Source organism: Octodon degus, unplaced genomic scaffold (assembly GCF_000260255.1).
Source record: "Octodon degus isolate 3935 unplaced genomic scaffold, OctDeg1.0 scaffold00030, whole genome shotgun sequence".
Classification (NCBI taxonomy): domain Eukaryota; kingdom Metazoa; phylum Chordata; class Mammalia; order Rodentia; family Octodontidae; genus Octodon; species Octodon degus.
In genome coordinates this window covers 9,793,517-9,812,511 of record NW_004524606.1, presented here as the reverse complement: position 1 = coordinate 9,812,511, position 18,995 = coordinate 9,793,517, and the positions used below count along the sequence as shown (strand labels likewise).

At 42.5% G+C, this 18,995-nt stretch overlaps 1 protein-coding gene across 2 annotated transcripts; it reads left to right on the top strand.

Moving 5' to 3' along the window:
• Window positions 1–1,361: 1,361 nt before the first annotated feature.
• Window positions 1,362–12,642, top strand: Prok2 (prokineticin 2). Of its 2 annotated transcripts, XM_004629510.2 has the most exons (4): window positions 1,362–1,478; window positions 4,750–4,875; window positions 10,392–10,454; window positions 11,880–12,642. In XM_004629510.2, exons 1-4 carry the CDS (start codon window positions 1,362–1,364, stop codon window positions 11,982–11,984), a joined length of 411 nt encoding a protein of 136 aa, XP_004629567.1. In that variant the 3' UTR covers window positions 11,985–12,642. The 2 variants fall into 2 exon arrangements, with proteins under 2 accessions (XP_004629567.1, XP_004629568.1); XM_004629511.2 differs by lacking the exon at window positions 10,392–10,454.
• Window positions 12,643–18,995: the final 6,353 nt, after the last annotated feature.

Here is an 18,995-nt window from a genome sequence, read left to right as displayed (position 1 = left end):
TCTCTCTCTCTCTCTCTCTCTCTCTCTCTCCCCCTAAGTGCTTTGGCATGGGCAGCTTCACAATCTGCAAGTAACTTTGTCTCAACTCTCCTTACTGCATTTATTAAAAAAGAGGCTTGATAGATGCATATGCTTTTCAACAGTCTGGGTCCTAAAAGAGGAAAGTCCAAGATTCTGACGACTGGTGGTGACAGGGAGCATGTGAACAAATTCGGGCTGGTCACATCTAGGTAACTCTTGAACTCCTCTTTGTTGGTGCGTACAGGTGGAGCTAGGCCAGGGTCAGAGGGCGGGGAGCACGCTCCTCACCTGTCCTCTCACGACGCACCCAGGACCTAGTGGCGCTCAGTTCTTGTTCACATGCACGAAGGAATCGCAGCAACTCCATGTGACATTTTCTTAAGACTGAACGCGGGTCTTCCTTGGCTGGAAAACGAGACAGGGAGAGCTGCCCATCTATGGGTTAAGGGGCCTCAGGCTGGCACGTGAAGCCGGGAGTTCTCATTTCCCTTTGGCATCATCCAGAGCTGCTCAGGCCGAAGAAGACTAGCAGAGATACATGTGAGGAAAATCAAAGAGGAGAGGGCCTGGAACAGATGTGAGCGTCAAGAGAAGTCGCTTTAAATGAAAGAACTAAGACTCCCACTGCTAAAAGGACAAACCCCTCCGCCGTGAGGACGCGTGTGATCGCAGGTTCTTTGTTCTCTCTACTTGCCTTTCACGTTTCTAGGGCTGGGCGGCTGGCTTTTCTATTCAGCTGTCCCACCACGAGCACAGAGCTGGTGCAGAACATGCACACGCTGTGCGCTCCGTGTGGACGTGCACAAGCGAACACATTGCTGTCGAGCGACACCCCCCCGTGCCCCCTGTGCCCGCGGCGCCTGGCACGTAGTAGGCTCTCCCGACATCTGCAGAACAAATGATCTGCAAGTTGTGGGCGGCGAGCACGTGGAGCTCTGGAAACCAGGACAGCGAAGGAGTGACTCTGAGACCACAAAAGCGACTCTGGGGCGCGCGCGGAAAGGAGGGCGGGCGACCGCGGGCAGAATGGCACGGAACGGGGCACCCTGCGGGGGGCGCTGCCTGCGCGGCTCTCGGGCTAGGCGGGGCCCCGCACGTGCGTGGCTCGGGACGGCCGGGGGTGGGCGCGCGTGTGCGCGGGGGGCGTGGGGTGTGTGCCCGCGCCGTGCCCCCGCGCGCGCTGCCGGTCGGGCGCCAGCGTGAGTCACGGCGGGACGCGCCTTTATAACCACGCAGGGCCGAGGAGCCGCCGCTGCGCCCGACTGCCTCCGTGCGCCCCGCCGTGCCCCACCAGCCCAGGGCCCTAGCAGCCCGAGACGCCGCGCTCGCCCGAGGGCGCGATGGGGAGCCCGCACTGCGTCCCGCTCCTGCTCCTGCTGCTGCTGCTGCTGCTGCTGCCGCCACTGCCGCCGCTGTGGTTCGCACCCTCGGCCGGGGACGCCGCAGTGATCACCGGGGTAAGAGCCCGGGCGCACCTGTCGGCACAGGGCGCGCACCAGGATTCGCCAGAGGGGCTCAGGACGGGGTACTGAAGGGCATGCAGAGTGATGGGGAGGGTCGCAGGAGCAGGGGACACCTGTCTGCGCCGCCCTTTGGTTCCCTTGGGAAAGAGCTATCTGCAAAACCTGCCAGTGGCTCCAGATGCCAGAGAGAAAAGGAGCAGGGACAGCCGCCGCCCGCTGCCACTTCTCCCTCCTAACCCACGACCTCGCTTCCCGGCTTCGGGCTGTTCTGTTAGGCGAAGGAAGTTTTGTGCGCACTCTTCTCAGGTACTTTTCAAGGCGCTCCAGCCACGAACCTTTCAAAACTGACGATCCCTTACTAAAATGCGAAAAGCAGGACGAATATCCCAAATCCTGCGGGTCTTAATCCCAGGTTCACGGAGTTTAACACACCCCTCCCCCTCCCGCCCCTACGTCCCCAGTAGAAACCCTTTGAAATGGCTTGGGTCAGGGCCATAAGTGCGCTTTGAAAAGCAATTGTGGGCGCTTCCTCCCGGGTTCCGGAGTTTTTCTTTCTTCCTTCAGACTCTTGAGGTCCTTCCTGTGAAAGTTTTCCTTTTCTGATCCCTGATAAAGCACCTCCAGGGCATCTATAGAGCAGGCTGCCAAGCAGACCCTCTTGAAACTTAAGACGTCTTCATCATGTTCGGAAGTAGCTCCTAGTTCACTTGTCTCCCTCTCCCAACAGTTTTCTTTGTGTGTGCGAAGGATGAGCTTACAGTACATAATGAAAAAGTCTGTTGACATCCATTATGCGAATTCTCCACGACTGGCTCATTGTTCAACTGTCTCGCTCTTTACATGTTAAAGTATACCACTTCATTAAATTCATGTATTTCATTAAATTACTTCAAGTATCAAAATGCATATTATCAGACTTAAATAAAATGGATCTACGTATTTAAAGAGACACCTACGTAAGGATTAGTTAGTACATGATTAAAAGGACCTGCCATTGTCTTGAGAAAATAAAGCTCTGTCGCCGCTGTATTAGTAGATTGATAATGTTTTGAACCCTGTGTGCTGTGACAGTATTTGATTACATCCAATACATATTTAGTTATCAACTTGTGGCACTTGCTAGATTTTTAAAATTATTTATATAACTTTGTCAAGAGTGCTTGTGGTTGAACAAAAGTTTCCAGAGGTCTTTCTAAAACATGAGAATTGTAACATGGTTGGGTCTGTTTCCCTCTTCCCCTGCTGGCACATTTGAAATGTCTCCTAATCCTCTAAGCCCAAGGTTCCTTTGCAATGTAAGTATCTTTTTGTTCCATTCACAGGAAAACGCTATTTGAATAGGTCTGCAATGGGTTAAGGATGGAGGGCGTTAGGAAACAACTGTCTAATTAAAATTATATAAACTTCAGCAATTCTTTGTAAATTCTCCAAGAACTAAAGCTTTCTGTTGCAAAATGAAATTTTATCACGTTGTATGTCTATTGAAGAGGTTTGGACCAGGTTTATTATGTAGTTGTGTATGCTGCTGTTGTTGTAACTCAGTGTTACAGAAAGAATTATTTTAAAAGCTTTCTTTAAAGCCACATAGCAATAAAATGTAGTTATGTCTCCCTGACAGAAACCATCTGGATTCACATGAAAATCTCAATGACTTATCTGGATATATGTAGGATGTTAAATATCCAAGTGATTGATTGAATTTTAAAGGATTTTGGCTGGATTTTTGATTGTCTTATAAAAGGAATTGATGGGGCTTCAGAATTCAGGGTCTTAGGCATCTGATAAAATAATATATTGGCTGAACCCTCCAGTTTAAGTATTTTGCTTTTTTTTTTTTTTAGGATACATAGGTATTTTGAAATTGATTTATATGTCCACACAGCTCTGTTAAAATTATATTGGAAAAGACTGTTAACTGGACATCTCATCCCTGGAATGCAATGGCTATGTCTGCATGTTTTCTAGCATGCAGATAAAAATTAGAAAATGAAAATGGTTTGTTTTTCTTCTATATAATCCAAACATCACAAAGCAAAATGAGTTGTGGCCACATATTTGTTTTAAATAGATGGGAAAAAAATCTAATGGAGGAAGTAAATAAACTCTCACACAATAATACTAAGAATAAGCCCATATTGTTATGTTTTGAGAAGTTATAGCTATCCCCAAGATTGAGTTCTTTGAAAGATTGGACTGTTATAGTTATTTCCAGCAAATGCACATTTAAATTTATGCCTAAATTATAGACCTTTTAGCATCTCATAAATATAGTACAGGATGCTTTTACTTTATCACTAGCAAAATAATTATTGCACATGATAGTGTTCCACTTTGTTCTAGGAAAGAAAAATAGTTCTTCAGATCCATTTTTATGCAAATAAATTTAAGCTGCATTATTTCTGTTCAGTAGGCTGGAAATTCTTCCATAGTTGATTCTTTGATTACAGGTATTTATTGGTTTTATATTGGGGGCAGGTAATTAGAATAATTACTGTCAATAATTGCAACTATTACTTAAATTTATTATATTGTGAATATTATGGGCTAGGTAGCCTGATCTTGTGATATGACATACATACACGCTGACAGTAATTTCCACTTTACAGATTATTCATCTACAGAAAGAATAGCATAAGGTGCAAGTCTTGAACTGTCCTTACACAACCACTGAAATTTCTTTCTTTTTAAGATGATGAAAATCAAGTTAGTGGTGTGAGAAGCATCAAATCTCATGAACCAAAATGCAAATATTTGAAAGGCAAAATGAGCACTTGTAAAATCTACATCAGTGCCTTTATGGGTCTAGAGTGTTTTATGCCGGATTTAGAGACCATTTAAGTCTCTTTTTAACATTAGGCCCAATATATTCTGAGTTAATAGTTATAAAAATATGTGATTCAATTTATGTAGTTCCTAATGGCCATATATAGTGTAAGATTCATTCTTCAAGTTCCAAGCCAATTCAGCCATAAAGCACTAGGAAAAGGTGATTTTGGTTTTTTTTTTTTTTAATCCTGTTTATGGTTTTCATAGTGTAGGATCTATTATGTTAGTCCACTTTTAAAAACTGGAAAAATCTATTCTGGTCAGATTTAATATAGTTATGTACAAGTAGATGAAGATTACAGTTCCTTTTGTGTATATATACATGATTATTAAAATCATAGTGTGGGGTATTTAAAAAGCATTTCTACTGCTAATTTTAGATTTTGCTAGTGTGTATCTTTCCCGCTGTCTACATTTATGTTTGTTTGTTTTATTGCAGGCCTGCGACAAGGACCTTCAGTGTGGTGGAGGCATGTGCTGCGCTGTTAGTATCTGGGTTAAGAGCATAAGAATTTGCACACCCATGGGCAAAGTGGGAGACAGCTGCCATCCGCAGACTCGGAAAGTTAGTATCCGTGTATTTGTGTTCACGGTAATTCTCTTATGCTGTGGTACCTTAAGTTCAAGCAAGGCCTGCGTGACTTGAAACGTGGGGCAGTGTCCCAGAAGTCAGGAGAGACAACAGAAAAGAACCCCTGTCACCTTTCCACTATCAATGTACTTGTGGCATTAGAAACATCTTATGAAAATAATTTCTAATGGATGAATAGGAGTAGAAACTAGGAAAAACATATCACAATTCTAATATGTTTCTTTACAGAAATCCAAGTTATATAAGTTTCTGAAAAGACTTCAGATTAGACTTTCTGATAAAACAGAAATAGAATTTGTGTTTTGTTTTTTCAGAAAATCACCGACAATGCCATTACGTTTATATCTTTTCATATTTTGTCTCTATACTAATTAGAAACATGGCTCATGATTGGAGAGATGAATTATATATAATTTTCTAATTTACTCGATTAAATAGACACCAAATCTCACAGTGACCTACGTAACCTGTTGGGAAACTAAGACAGTAATTTCCATTTTACAGATTATTCCCTGCAGAAAGAATAGCATAAGGTACAAGTCTTGAACTGTCCATACACAACCACTGAAATTTCTTTCTTTTTAAGATGATGAAAATCAAGTTAGTGGTGTGAGAAGCATCAAATCTCATGAACCAAAATGCAAATATTTGAAAGGCAAAATGAGCACTTCTAAAATCTACATCAGTGCCTTTATGGGTCTAGAGTGTTTTATGCTGGATTTAGAGACCATTTAAGTCTCTTTTTAACATTAGGCCCAATATATTCTGAGTTAATAGTTATAAAAATATGTGATTCAATTTATGTAGTTCCTAATGGCCAAATATAGTGTAAGATTACTGACATGGACTGGCCTGACTGTAGGTCTTCAGGGTTAGACAGTTTTGGACAGGGCTTTAGAGGTTGTGTCCCCAGAGTGCAGACTGGCTCAGCTGTGGGGCTAGCAGGTTTGCATTGCTCAGGAAGGGTGTGGAGGGAGGCATCAGGGAGCAGTGAAGCATGTGGGCTGCTGGGAGGTGGGCACCTGGCCCGCACACTGAAGGCTTGTGGACTGCAGTAGAGCATCAGCAGATGCCCTAGGTTGCCAGGGTGCCTTTCTCCAGCTTTCACCTCTTGGTGTATCTGTATGTGAAGCTGTGGTCCAGGGGAATTAAGATGAAGCGTAAGCTGGGCACCTGGCTGGAGGCAGAGTGCAGTCTCTCCTAGTGTTCTCTCTGCACAGGTATGCTTTGGTTGCAAATTATCAAATCCAACAGAATTCTGCCTTCTGCCTTATTTTTTCCCCATGAAACTTGGCATTTATAATTGTAACACAACTAGCTGACTTTCCTGAAACCCATAGCCCCAGGTGTCACTATGTTGCCCTTCTTAGAGGAAACATGATCAGGTAAACTCACTGTGGGCAGAGGTACAGCTATGTGAGCAGGAACAAAGATTCCAGTTGACCCAGCCCATCTGAAGACTAAATTAGCTGTTGGCTCTTCTATGTTTACTGGTGCAATGCTTCCTGTTACATTCAAACTGTTCCTCCCTGTGGTTTTACCATGCAAGACTGTGCTGCCATGTGGAAATGCACCTTTTATTCTTGGACATCTGAGGACAGGCAAGGTTCTAAAGCAAAAGTTGTCACGCTCAATTCCAAACTCCCATGAGTAGGTAGAGCTACCCCACTTGCTGCTTTTGGCATTGTTGTCAGCTCTCTCCAAATGAGTACTGGATGGGAATCCTCTTTAGCATTTTTCTGTCATTGTCTCTGACAAGTCACTCTTCCCCTTCTTCTTTGGGAATTGTGCCATTTTATAGAGTGTTAGTGTAACTTCACATGCCCTAGACATAAAGTCTAGGACTGTTTGCTTGAACAGCAAGTGAAGAGTGATACAGCTGTGGATCTCTTTTCCTGTTAATCTTAATACTCCTCCTTCTTAAGTGCTGTGATGGGCCAGATGCTCTGTATTAACTGTTGTAGTATGTACTGGCTGAATACCCACCACGAGTTTGTGGATTAGGCTTATTTTTGTCACATTTATTATATGGCCAGATTAAGCCTCAAAGGGGCCCAGGAACAAGATGAGATCCCTCAGGGATGCGCTAACCTTCCCTTCTTTCTGAAACCCCATTGTTGATATGGTTCTGTCCTTGTGCTCCCCTGCCTCTGTAAAAGGAAGTATTCTCTTAATTTGAACATTTTAAAGTCTAATCAGTGAAAAGTGGTGCATATGGACAATAGAAGCTAGATATCCACTAGGATGGGTGTGGACCAGTAGCAGCAGGAGCTGTCTGTGCCCTCTGATGGCTCTGATGAGATAAAGAAAAACCTGAATTTTATTTGTTTAAAGAAAAATTGAAGATTTTTTTTAAAAAAAGCATTAGTGATTTCCATTTTAAACCAAACCTATGACAAAGCACTATAAACATAATTTCATATATAAATCTTTTAAAAAATTTAACAACTTTTCATAAGTACAAACTATGATCAGTATAATTAAAAAGTTTCCTGAATGATGATTACAAGAAAACACTATGTGCATGACCTCATTTTTTCCTGTCACAAGTGTCAAGAGCCACTGTCCACATCGATCTCTTGGGGTAGCATTGTAGCTCTGGCTACAGGTTCAGATCAGAGAGATTTGTGAGCCAACAGTATGCTTTGGGCTACAGGTTTTCGCACTCTTAGTATTGTATGTCCTCTACCAAAGTTCTCCAAATCATAGTACCCTGCCAGCCTATAATCTAGTATCACAAGCAGGACAGTGGCGTTGATATTATCGAGATGCAAAACAGTTCCATCACCACAAGGAGCACCCCCTCTCCCCAGAAGACACTTCTGATGTTTTTCTTCCACACCTTCCCCAAATGCCTTACTGCCATCCTCACCATCTTAGGTACTCACAGCTACTCCAGGAGATATTTGCTTCGGCTACCATCGGCTTTGCGAGTAGATCTATCCCAGATGACTCTGCCCTGAAGTTTCTCTGGATGATTCTGTCTCTCTGCAGCCTTCCATGAAAGCAGAGTGGAGAATGTCCTTCCCTACTCATAACCAAGTAAAAAGTTTGACACTAATTACATGGATGAGCCCCCCTTCTTCCTGTGTAAGCAAAGTCCCCCACTCTTGGTGGGTTCAGCCTGTGTACCATTCCCCTGATAGTGCTGCATAAGCCCTGATAGTGCCCCCTGCTGGAATTCTACCTACTCATGATTTCTATCTCAAGTAGACATGCTGAGGTGGTACACTAAGAGCTGTTGACCCCCGAGGCTATTGGTACTAAGCAGCCAGAGCTGGTAACAGAGAATACAGCTAGCAGCAGAGAATGGTGAAGAGCTGCAGAGAATTACTAGAAGCTATGATCTCTAAAGGCCAGGAGATTCCCAAGGCCTGCTGGCTCTGAGCAGCATGGAAGGCTTCTAGCCCTAAGAGCTAGTGGCTACCATTCAGAGCTTAGGGGAGTTAACACTGAAATAGCTGGACTTTGCCCATTTGTGATTTCTCCACCAATTGGTCAGGAATGCTCAGCTAGTTGGTAATATTTTGGAAGCTCAGTATTGGGAATTTCCCTTTTAGAGGGCCCTAAAGAAGAGGACAGTGATGACTATGAACAGCTCAAGAACTTGCCCATTCCTGATTTACATTTTACATGTAACAAAACACCTCAAACTTGCTGGTGACAATATGGGCAAGATGTCCAAAGCCAAGCTCTTTGTCATTAGGAGCTCACAGCTATGAATGGAGGAGGGAAATTGCCACAGGTTTGAAAGGATAAGAAAGGCTATGTGGATGAAGGAATAGGTACAGACTGGATCTTGAAAAAAGAATCTGGGTTTGAATGAGAAAAGAAAAGGCATCAGTTGTAAAGAGACACACAGTGCAGTTTAATGCTTGCCAGAATGTCAGTTGAGGCAGCTCCAGAATAATGCTTAGGCAGTCTTGGTGCCCTTTGAAAAAGAATTGAAAGATAATTTACAAAGTTCCACAAAAACATAGGACTTTGTGAATGCAATCCAGGGGCCCTCCTGTGCTCAAAGGGCCTGTGCAAGCCAGGGGCTGCAGCCTCCCTGAAGTGGCAGAGACTGCATCTGTGAGTTTGGTAGTAGAGTCATACTGACCCTGCATGGTCTTGGGTGTGTGAGGACAGGGGACTAGAGATGACCATTGGTTTGTGTTCAGGGAAGAGTTTATAGCCTTTGTAAAAGGGATGGGTGACAATCATTTAACAGATATGTTCTTGAATGTCTTTTATGTGTCAGGATAAGTGCTGAATGCTCATAAATACAATAGCCTCAGACCTCTCTTCAGAGATCCTGGAGTTGGGGCATGGTGGTGATTGAGAAAAGAGAACTACGTGAGGACTCGAAACTGCAGGCACCTTGGGTTTCTAGCTGGTGGACCTCAGGCATGCTGCTTCACTCTAGAGTCAGCTGCTCCTGTGGTCTTGGGGGTGGGAAGGATCCAGCTCGCAGGCTTGGGGTGATGTTCATCCTCACTGCCCTGGGAGGGCTGCTGCAGGGCAGGTAGGGCATGGAGGCTACTTTTCCCTTCTGCTGCCTGCACAGGGTTCACCTCCTAGAGAGTGGTCACAGTGTTCTGGTGCCGTGTCAGTCAGTGAGCAGCACAAAGCCAGTGAAGAGCAGCTGCCTATCTTCCTGGTTCTGCCTTTTATCATTGACATAATGGCCCCCTGCTGGTCAGGGGCTTTTTCTCTTTGGTTCATCAGTACACCTCACTAGCTGAAATAAGGGCCAATCTGTACACAGCACTGGGCATTGTCTGTGCAGTGAGTGAATGCCGTAAACATACTCGATGGGCTCCATTTGTGGCAGTTTGCCGTACTCACTGTCTTTCACTTCAGGATCTTCTTTTTCAGGCACTGTTGCTTCTTGTCAGCTTTTCTTACTCCTGCACAATGATATATTGGGCTAGTCATTCTTTGTTGTCCTGGACATTTAGGATGTTTACAAACGCTTCTGGCCACTAGCCTCTTGACTTGAATAGTGCCCTACTTGTGACAAACCAGAATGTTTCTGGATCTGGCCAAGTGTTCCCTGTGGGCAAACTTGTCCCTGATTGAGAAGCACTTGTATATGCGGAAGTTTTAGGTGAAAGGGAAATTCTCAAGGCCTCAGAGTCAGAAGAGATTGGAAAGATCATTGGTGACTATCAGATCTCATGCTATCTCCTGTCTGTGTCAATCTAGAAGCACCCACTTCCTCAGCTATAGTCTTGGTGGCAGCAAACTAGTCAGCCCTTAGCATACTCTTTGAGTCACACAGTGACAGAACCATTCTGAGCACAGGTCTCCATTGAGCAGGTGGGCAGTATGCCTGTATAGACACTGTGTTAGGCCTTGGGCAGCCGTTGTGTGTCAGCAGAGACACTGAGGTAGCTCAGGTATTTCTTGCTATTCCCATTGACCACACCAAACCCTGCCTTCCTGTTACTTCCCTTTCTTCCCTTTGCGCTTATTGATCTCAATCATCTCCCTGACCCTTCCAGAACCATTTTGGAAATGGAAGGCAGGAACGAAGAAAGAGGAAGAGAAGAAAAAGGAAAAAGGAGGTAAGAAGACTGCAAGCGTGGTACCACTAAAAGATATACCCCAATCATTGGCTTTGATTTGATTGGACTACCACAGAGTTGGGTCTACCCTGTGGGTTTCACACAAAAGTAAGGTTAGAATGGTTCTGCCACTGTCTGAAGATGGCCTTTTTATGTAAGATCTCTTTTTAAGGCATCTGCAAGATGATCTCAGATTTTCTCTTAAGCACAGATAATTGCTTTGGGGCAGTCTCTATTAGTGGACTAGAACAGGAAATACATCAAACTGACACCAAATGCAGCATTTTGCATTTGATCAAAGGAAGAATATATTTCTCTTCTGTGAAAGGATTCCTGACATGTGGGTCTCTGGAGCTGGCCTTTTTCGTGTTACCCTGAATCAGCACTGTTTGCCATCTTCTTTCACTGATTGTCGCTGTCTCCAGGCCTGGGGTTACACTTCATCGACATAGTTTGTAAGATTGGCAGATCCTCAAAAAGGCCCTAATTCTAGGAAAATGATTTCAGCTCACTTTACTCTTGAAGCATGCAGACTTTTGAGTGTACTCCACTTGCCATTGCCACAAGCAGCCACTGTGGAGGTCACTGGTGGGCCCTCCTCATCCAGCCTCCCTGATGACTTGGGCCCAGCTTTTAGGAGACTTGTACAGTGAAATAAGACTGCTCCTGATGGGTCAGGGCCTGTGGAGTTCCACTTCTGTGAACTTAACTCCTTCTACAGTGTTCCTTTAAAAAAATTTCCCCAGAGGCTGGGGAGATGGCTCAGTGGAATAAGCACTTCCTGGCAAGTGCAAGGGTCTGAGTTCAATCCCTGGTTCCTAAAAAAAAAAGTACCTAGCCAGGTATGGTGGCGCACTGCTGCAATCCCAGCACCCAGGAGGCTGAGGCAGGAGGATGGAAGTGAGTTTGAGGCTATTCTGGGCTACGTAGTGAGTTAAAGCTAGCCTGAACTCCATATTGAGACTCTTTCTTAAAAAAAAAAAATATTCCCTGCATTTTGACACCCAGTATCTGTGTGCATATATGTGAACTTATAGATTATTTATTTATTGTGAATTTCTATTTACTTATTGTACTTATTGTATAAATGTGGATATGCCAAGTCTTGGGCTGTTCCTATGAAACTTCAGTAGCTGGAAGCTATAAAGAAAAATAATGTGAGGAGAAGTAAAAGGCAGAAAATGTGTGCTCTCCAGTCCACTGCCTGCCAAGCTTCCAGATCTAGATATCACGACCTTGGACAGTTTGTGCCTCAGTCTCTCATCTGTAAAATAGGGACAGTGAAACCACTTGCCATCTGAAAAAGATGACACAGGAAAAGTTCTGTGTACAATGCCTAGCACATAAACAGAGTTATTCCTATAAAGTTGCTTTGTTTTGTTCCTCAGCTTTACCTGGTCTGACTCAGTTTTCTTTTTTCTTTAGGTTCCATATTTTGGGCGCAGAATGCATCATACGTGTCCTTGTATGCCAGGCTTGGCCTGCCTACGGACTTCATTTAAGCAGTTTATTTGTTTAGCCCGGAAGTAATCACTTCCGAGTAGAAACCTTCAGTGTGAACAGCCACATGATATCTGTAAAGTCTTAACTTGTGATTGTGCCAGACGGGAATACGCCAGAAAGAAAGACTCTTGCTTTCTCCACTTTCCAAGTGACATTTTTGTCTTTGATTTTTAAATGCTGTTTTCCTATTGAAAGGGAATTTTAATTTTGGATGGAAATATAAAGTACAAAGCAGTACGGAACTGGTTCTCATTTCCTTGTTTGTATTTTGGGTTGGTTTGGTTTTTTGTAATGCCAGTAACTCACCCACTTTCACAAAAGTCAGGAAAATAAGAACTGACATTTTGTTACAGAGACATTTTTTTTTTGTCCAGCACCTTCTGTCCCTGCCCCATGGCCTTGTGTCTCTTGTCTCTTAGTCCTCAAAGAATTGTAAAACCTTCACTCTTTCTATTTGACTTCCTGCATTTAAGAAATGAAACATTTAACATTTAAGAAAGGAAAGTCTAGAGCCTGTAGTTTGCTGGGAGAATCGCTCGTTCAAACTGACCTCTCTGCCTGACACTTAACAATGACAAGAGGCTGTAGTTGAACTGGGTACTCCTGGCCCCTGCCCTACAAGGCAGGTTGAAAGAGCTTCTAGAATTTTCCTTCATTTGTCTAGTCCAGTGGATTTCAATTCTGCTGTTAGGTGCGAGGACAGAAGGGATAAAAATTCAAATTATCTTAGTCTAGATTTCTAGATTTAAAGTTTTATTTAAATGAAAGACATCTTTTCCAGTACAATATTTTCTTTTTCTTCTCTTTTTTAATGAGGCTTGCTTTAAATTCTCCTGTTAGAGATGGTCTAAAAAATGCCACTTGAGGAAATATTGAGTTTAATCTGGCATAACACTAGTCATCATTTTTAAATCAATATTAAGTTATAATTTAAGCTTTATTTGTAACCTAAAGGTCTAACATAATGGATTGCCTGATATCTTGCCATTTGTACCTGTATCATTATTGCTATGTAAAAATTCTGTATCAGAATAATGACAGTACTGTATATCATTTGATTTATTTTAATATTATATCCTTATTTTTGTCATGGTTGTCATCAGTTTTTATTACAAGCAGATTTCTATATAGGCCACATCCAAAAAGGGATGAAGACTGCAAAGTCAGTAAAATAGGCCTAGCACTATGCGCATTTCTGTGTTCCAGTCCGAAAAGTTGTGTTTACCTGAATTTTAAGGTAATCTAAAAGAAATAAACAATGTGTACATCAATGGAGTTTGGAGCGTGAAAGAAAATGATGACATGTAGAAGTGCCTGCAGCCAGGAGTGCACCGCTGCCCTTTCACTGTATTGGCAGAGCAGACCGTGAGGGGGCTTGTCATGCAAGAGGAGACAAGGGGCTAGGTGCTAATCAGATAGCAATGCCGATATAGACTGGCCTTGAAACCCCACCAAGTATTGTAAACTCGCTTAACATCACAGATAAACAACATATGAAATGAGTTTAACTGCCTAAACTTGGGCCATGCTAACCCACCAACTGTTCCTCCCAAAAAAAAAAAAAAAAAAAAATCCATTTATAGTTATTTACCCAGTCAGGGTTTATTGTTGCCTGTTGTGTGGGCTTTTCCCCCTGGCTAACATGTCCTATAAATGTATAGAATCTTGCTGCACTAATTACCATAGTTGGTCAGAGAAGTAGTCTTTTTTATTTAGTTTAGTTTGTGTTTAAGAAACATTCCTCCCCATGTTTGTTGAAAAAGCTTGACTTCAGCAAGTGGAATTATGGGTAAATGAGCAGGCACTCCAGCAGTGCCACTAAATTTGTTTTCACATAAGACATACTTTTCATTAGTGGCGAGAACTTATTTGAGTCAATCATCCATTTCCTCCAAAGTTGAAAACATAACCAACTCATACACAGTTTTGCCTTTACATACATATACCAATTAAAATTTTTTAAAAACAGTACCTCAGTGGGTAGTCTGTGTGCAAAGCCAAAGCCAAGAGAACGGACGTGCAGTCTGTGTGGAAAATTAAGAACTGTGCTGGCTGGCTCAGCGCCCCCAACTGCGAGCAGAGTTTTGTCATTTGCTATCTCCCCACTTGGTTACTGTTCCTACTATTTTTAGTATCTCCTTCTATTTGGAGATAAGTTTTTAATTTGCTATCATAATGACATCTTTTAAGTAATTGTTTAAAAAATCATATAAAGTTCTTAGAGGGTTTTTTTAAAAATGATTTTATGCAAACTATGCAAAGCCTACGAGGGCTGTGGAACTGTTTCTCCCAGTTCCTAGGATGTGCCTGCATCAGCGTTGGGGCTTCATAAGCCATTTTCCACAAGGTATGGCAAGGAGGATTTCCCACAAGAAACATGAAGTCCCCAGCAGATTTTGATTAAAACATCGTGCATGAATTCCACTGACCGCAAGATAGACGTAGGCCTTGTGCCAGCTACTAATGATCACTCAAGTGGACCTCTGGATTTCTTTGCCAACACTAGCTTTCATGTAAACTGTCATTTCTAACTTTTTTCATTTTATTAAAAACATTTTTTGCCATAGAAAAGTTTATACCCAAACCCTTCAGTCTAACTGAAGACCTTCATCCTTCCTAGCATGGGGCCACGGGGCTCGTCAGTAGAACCTACAAAGCCAGTCCAGCAATAGGATAGATCGCAGATCTGAACTGGTTTTCCTCCTTACTTGCTCTGATATTGGAAATCCTAACCCATTCTTTTCCAGCTTTGTTTTACAAGTGGCAAAGTTGGGGACTATTTTAGTTTTAAAACAGGACATTCTTGATGTCTAGTGAAGATCACCTTAAGCCTTGCTTCATGATTTCTTTTCATCTTGCCATGTATTTCAGATAATACCCTCAGAATTGGACTCAGTGTCTGATATCTCTCCCTAACTTATTAATTCTTATTACTCCTTTTTGCATTGAAGAGAATTATGCTGATTCCAACATTTTTAAAAGTTTTAATTGGCAAATAAAAATTGTATATATTTATGGTATACAAAATGATGTTTTGAAATGTGTATACATTGTGGAATGGCCAAGTATAGCTAATTAGCATATGCATTACATCACCTACTTGTGTTTTGTTGTGAGAACACTTAACATCTGTTCTCAGTGATTTTCAAGTATATAATATTAACTATTGTCACCATGTTGTAAAACAGATCTACAAATCTCTCTTTCAGCATTTTTTAATATATTCTAGAGATGACAGTCTCTAATAGTATGAACTTTAAGTGAACTTTATTATCCTCTATGAAAATATATGTCAGATTTTTCAGAGTCAGAGATGCCATTAACATGCTTTTCTCATTGCATTTCTTCATCATCCAACAGGCTCAGAGATTCCAGTTCGACTTGCCTGGGGCGCTAGGTGTTGAGGTTGTTTGTAAAGCTTCCTCGTTAGTTCTAAAATACACCCATAGTCAAGAACCATTAAACAAAAATAAAGGATTTCATTTTTATGGAAAGGTGCCTGATAACTGTGACACTATTTGATGAGATACCTTTCTAGTTAAATTAGAAACTATGGTGGCATGCCTGTAATCCCAGCACTCAGGAGGCTGAGGCAGGAGGATTACTGCAAGTTCAAAGCCAGCCTGGGCTTCAAGGTAGTTCAAGGTCACCTGAACTGCGGAGCAAGACCTTGTTTCAAAGTAACAAAAATAAATTTATAAACTTTTTTAAAAAGTGCAAGCAGTTGCTAAATGTCTTAGTGTTTTCACACCACCCTCACTAGTTCCTGTGGTCCTCGGTGTAAGTTATTTTCTGTTATTCCAGAGGGAAGCTCACAGACTGCAGAGGTGCAGTGGCAGTTAGTGTAGTGCTCTGAAGAGTCTGCCTCCCTCCCTCCCAGAGCTAGGTTAGGGATGCAGGCCTGGGCCCCGCACAGCTGGCCCCTGGCTTTCCTGTGAGCCCTCAGCCCTCTTGGCTTTCCTGTGCTTCTCAGGGACGCCTTTCAGATGACTCAGCCTCTGAAATCCCCCATAGATATTCCCTCCTCTTGCTCTATTCTCTGGTAACTCAGGGTTTCATCTTCTTCTAATGGTCTCTTAAATAGCTGAAGTCCAGTGTTGGGCCACACAGTAACTGAACAAATCAGACTAGGAAGCATTTCAATAAAACACGTTCACCAAAGATGAAATGCAAAAACTTAGGAAATGTGGTGGTACCAGGTGAGAAAATGCACAGGTTAATCTCTGTGCCGATGTACACCTGTGTGCACCTTGTGCCCACCTCAGATTGTGATCGTGACATCTGGAATACTGCCCACGCCGTTGTGCCAGCAGGGTGCAGGGACGGCCTGCTTGTAGAGATGACGTTGTGGTGAACGTTCCCAGGCACCCTCTCACGTTTGCCCAGGGTTTCTTAACCTCAACACCGCTCACCCCGGTATCATGAAAGATGCTGACATGCACTGGAGGATGCTTAGCAGCACCCCTGGCCATTGCTCACTGGACACCAGTCACATCCCTCGTTGTGACACCAGTATCTTTTAGACATTGCAGATATTTTCTGGAAGCTGCAGTGAGGATAAATTGTCCCCTTTAAGAACCACTGGTTTGGGCTAAAGCTGTTTTGTGTCTGATTGACATTACTTGGTGATATATTTTTATTTCATACTCTAAAGGTAAAATAATATTTTAAAAGTTAAAAGTTATTGTTTTCTGCAAAAACAATAAAAATGAAATATTTTGCATCCAAAGTAGTGAAAAAGTAAGCATGTGACACGACTCACATATTCCATCAAAGAAATGGCAGTTTGAGGACAGCTCTCTTGTTGGCTGCATTTTAAGAAATAAATTTGTATAAGCTCTTCCTTAAAGCTTAAGGTAAGGGGTGCAAATAAAATAATTTCAATTATAGATTAATAATTTCAGATATTTAGATTGTATTTTGAAGTAAATTTCCATATTGTTTAAATCCAAGTTTCTATCATCTTAATTAAAATGGAAGATATGGTAGAAAGATTTTTTAATTGAAAAACTTAAAAGCTTTAGAGCTAGTGAAATGGCTCAGTAGTCTAAAGCACCTACTTAGAACAAGCTAAGCTAAACAAAGCACAGGGACTGCGGTTCAATCCCCCAGCACCACATGCCAGCCAGCCCCGCCCCCTGGTGGGCTGAACTGGCCACACACACACAAAATAAATAAAAATAAATAAATAAATAAATAAAACTTAAAAGCTTTAGAAGAAAAATTGGGGATAACTGCATTTTGTTATATTTGAGGGCCAGCCAAATAGCTCAGCAGATTAAAGCACCTGCTTAGGCAGACACAGTCTGGGAGTTCAATTCCCAGGCCTGCCACACGGGCTCTGCCTCCAGGGCACACTGCGATGGCAATTGAGACTGGGCATTGTGGTACACACTTGTAATCTTGGCACTGCAGAGGCTGTAAACAGGAAGATCACTGCTAGTCCAATCTATGCAGTGAGACCCTGTACACCCTGTACACCCTGTACACCCTGTCCTAAATAAAATTTTTAAAAAGTTGTATTTGAATTTATAAATTGAGAAAATTTGAGAAATTTTATAAATTGAGTTTCCTTGTAGATAAGATTAAGGTTGGCATGACTATATCTGGCTCATTCTTAAAAATAAATAATGCAGGGCTGGGGAGATAGCTCAATGGTCTAAGCACCTGCCTGGCAAGCACAAGGACCTACGTTTGATCCCCGGTACCACATGCTGTGCTGGTCACCAAAACCAAGTGTAGTGGTGCACACCTGTAATGCCAGCACTGGGGAGGCTGAGACAGGAGGATCACTAAGAATCTGAGCTGCACAGTGGGACCCTTACCAAATAAATAAATAAATTTATTTTTAATAAAGAAAAGATACAAAACTTTTTACCATGGACATTGTAAACATAAACTTTAAAAAAAAAAAAAAAACTCATGGGATACAAGCATCTGCCTGGCAAGTGCAGGGTCCTGAGTTCAATCCCCGGTATTCAAAAAAAAAAAAAAAAAATCATGGACAGGAGTCTTGAGCACCCACCGTCCAGTGCCTCCTCTCACTACCATCTCAGTGACCCCTATGCTACCTCTCTGCCCTCCCCAGTGCCATCTCTACCATCTCTGTATTGTCTTGAACCACATCAACTTAGCACCTTCTTAACAAAGTCTGCTAGTCCTTCTCCATGTGAGTCCATTTTCCACTGCTATGACAAATCTCAGAGACTACCATTATGGAGGTCAAACGTTCGAGCAGTCAGCATGGCACAGGCTCTGATGAGGCCCCCTGGCTCTGTCACCTCATGGCTGATGATACAAAGGCAAGAAGGAGAAGAGTTGTCACACAATGAGACAGGAAGACAGAGCCTTACTCTTTTATAACAACCCTCTGGTTAAAGCTAACTTTCATTTTTCTATGCAGGGCTCACTCCTAGTCACCTAAGTATTTCCCATCATGCTCCACGTCTTAGAGGTTCTACACTACCTTCCAACACTGCCCACACACTCCCAGGATATGAACTCCTGGGGCCCAATCCTAGCCAACCAACAGCATTATTCCATATGGGAAAGACAGGCATGTGCTTGAGTGTTATCAATACTGTTGTCTTGGTTCCTCTTTGTGGTGGCTGTCTGCCGCTATGTCCAGGTGTGGCCAAATTCATTTTACTAATCAGCCTATATTCCTAAACATGTACCCTACAAATCTCAAGCTGGAGTTCTGAAAGAAGAAACAAAATATTTCTGGCTCCAACTGTGTGTATGAATGAATACTTGCTCCTGTATCATAGGAGAATCACTAAGGTACTTTTAAAAGACAGTACTTTTTTCTCAGCCCAGGAGACTTAGAATATCATGAACTACAATGCTGTGATTTGTTTATAGGGATTAAATGATGCCCAACCTTAGAAAAGTTGGACTGGAAATCCCCTTTAAACCAGATATTCCTCTACTGGGAATTTTCCTGGAGGATCTGAAAACATCATATCATAGGGATATATGTGTGCCTATGTTTATAGCAGCACAATTTGTGATAGCCAAATCTTGGAAACAACCAAG

What these genes read in the sequence shown, in the direction of transcription:
- Prok2 (XM_004629510.2), top strand. Translation starts at nt 1,362, where the DNA reads ATGGGGAGCCCGCACTGCGTCCCGCTCCTGCTCCTGCTGCTGCTGCTG. An exon ending in ACGCCGCAGTGATCACCGGG is followed by an intron (nt 1,479 to 4,749) that starts GTAAGAGCCCGG and finishes GTTTTATTGCAG; the next exon opens with GCCTGCGACAAGGACCTTCA. An exon ending in GCCATCCGCAGACTCGGAAA is followed by an intron (nt 4,876 to 10,391) that starts GTTAGTATCCGT and finishes TGACCCTTCCAG; the next exon opens with AACCATTTTGGAAATGGAAG.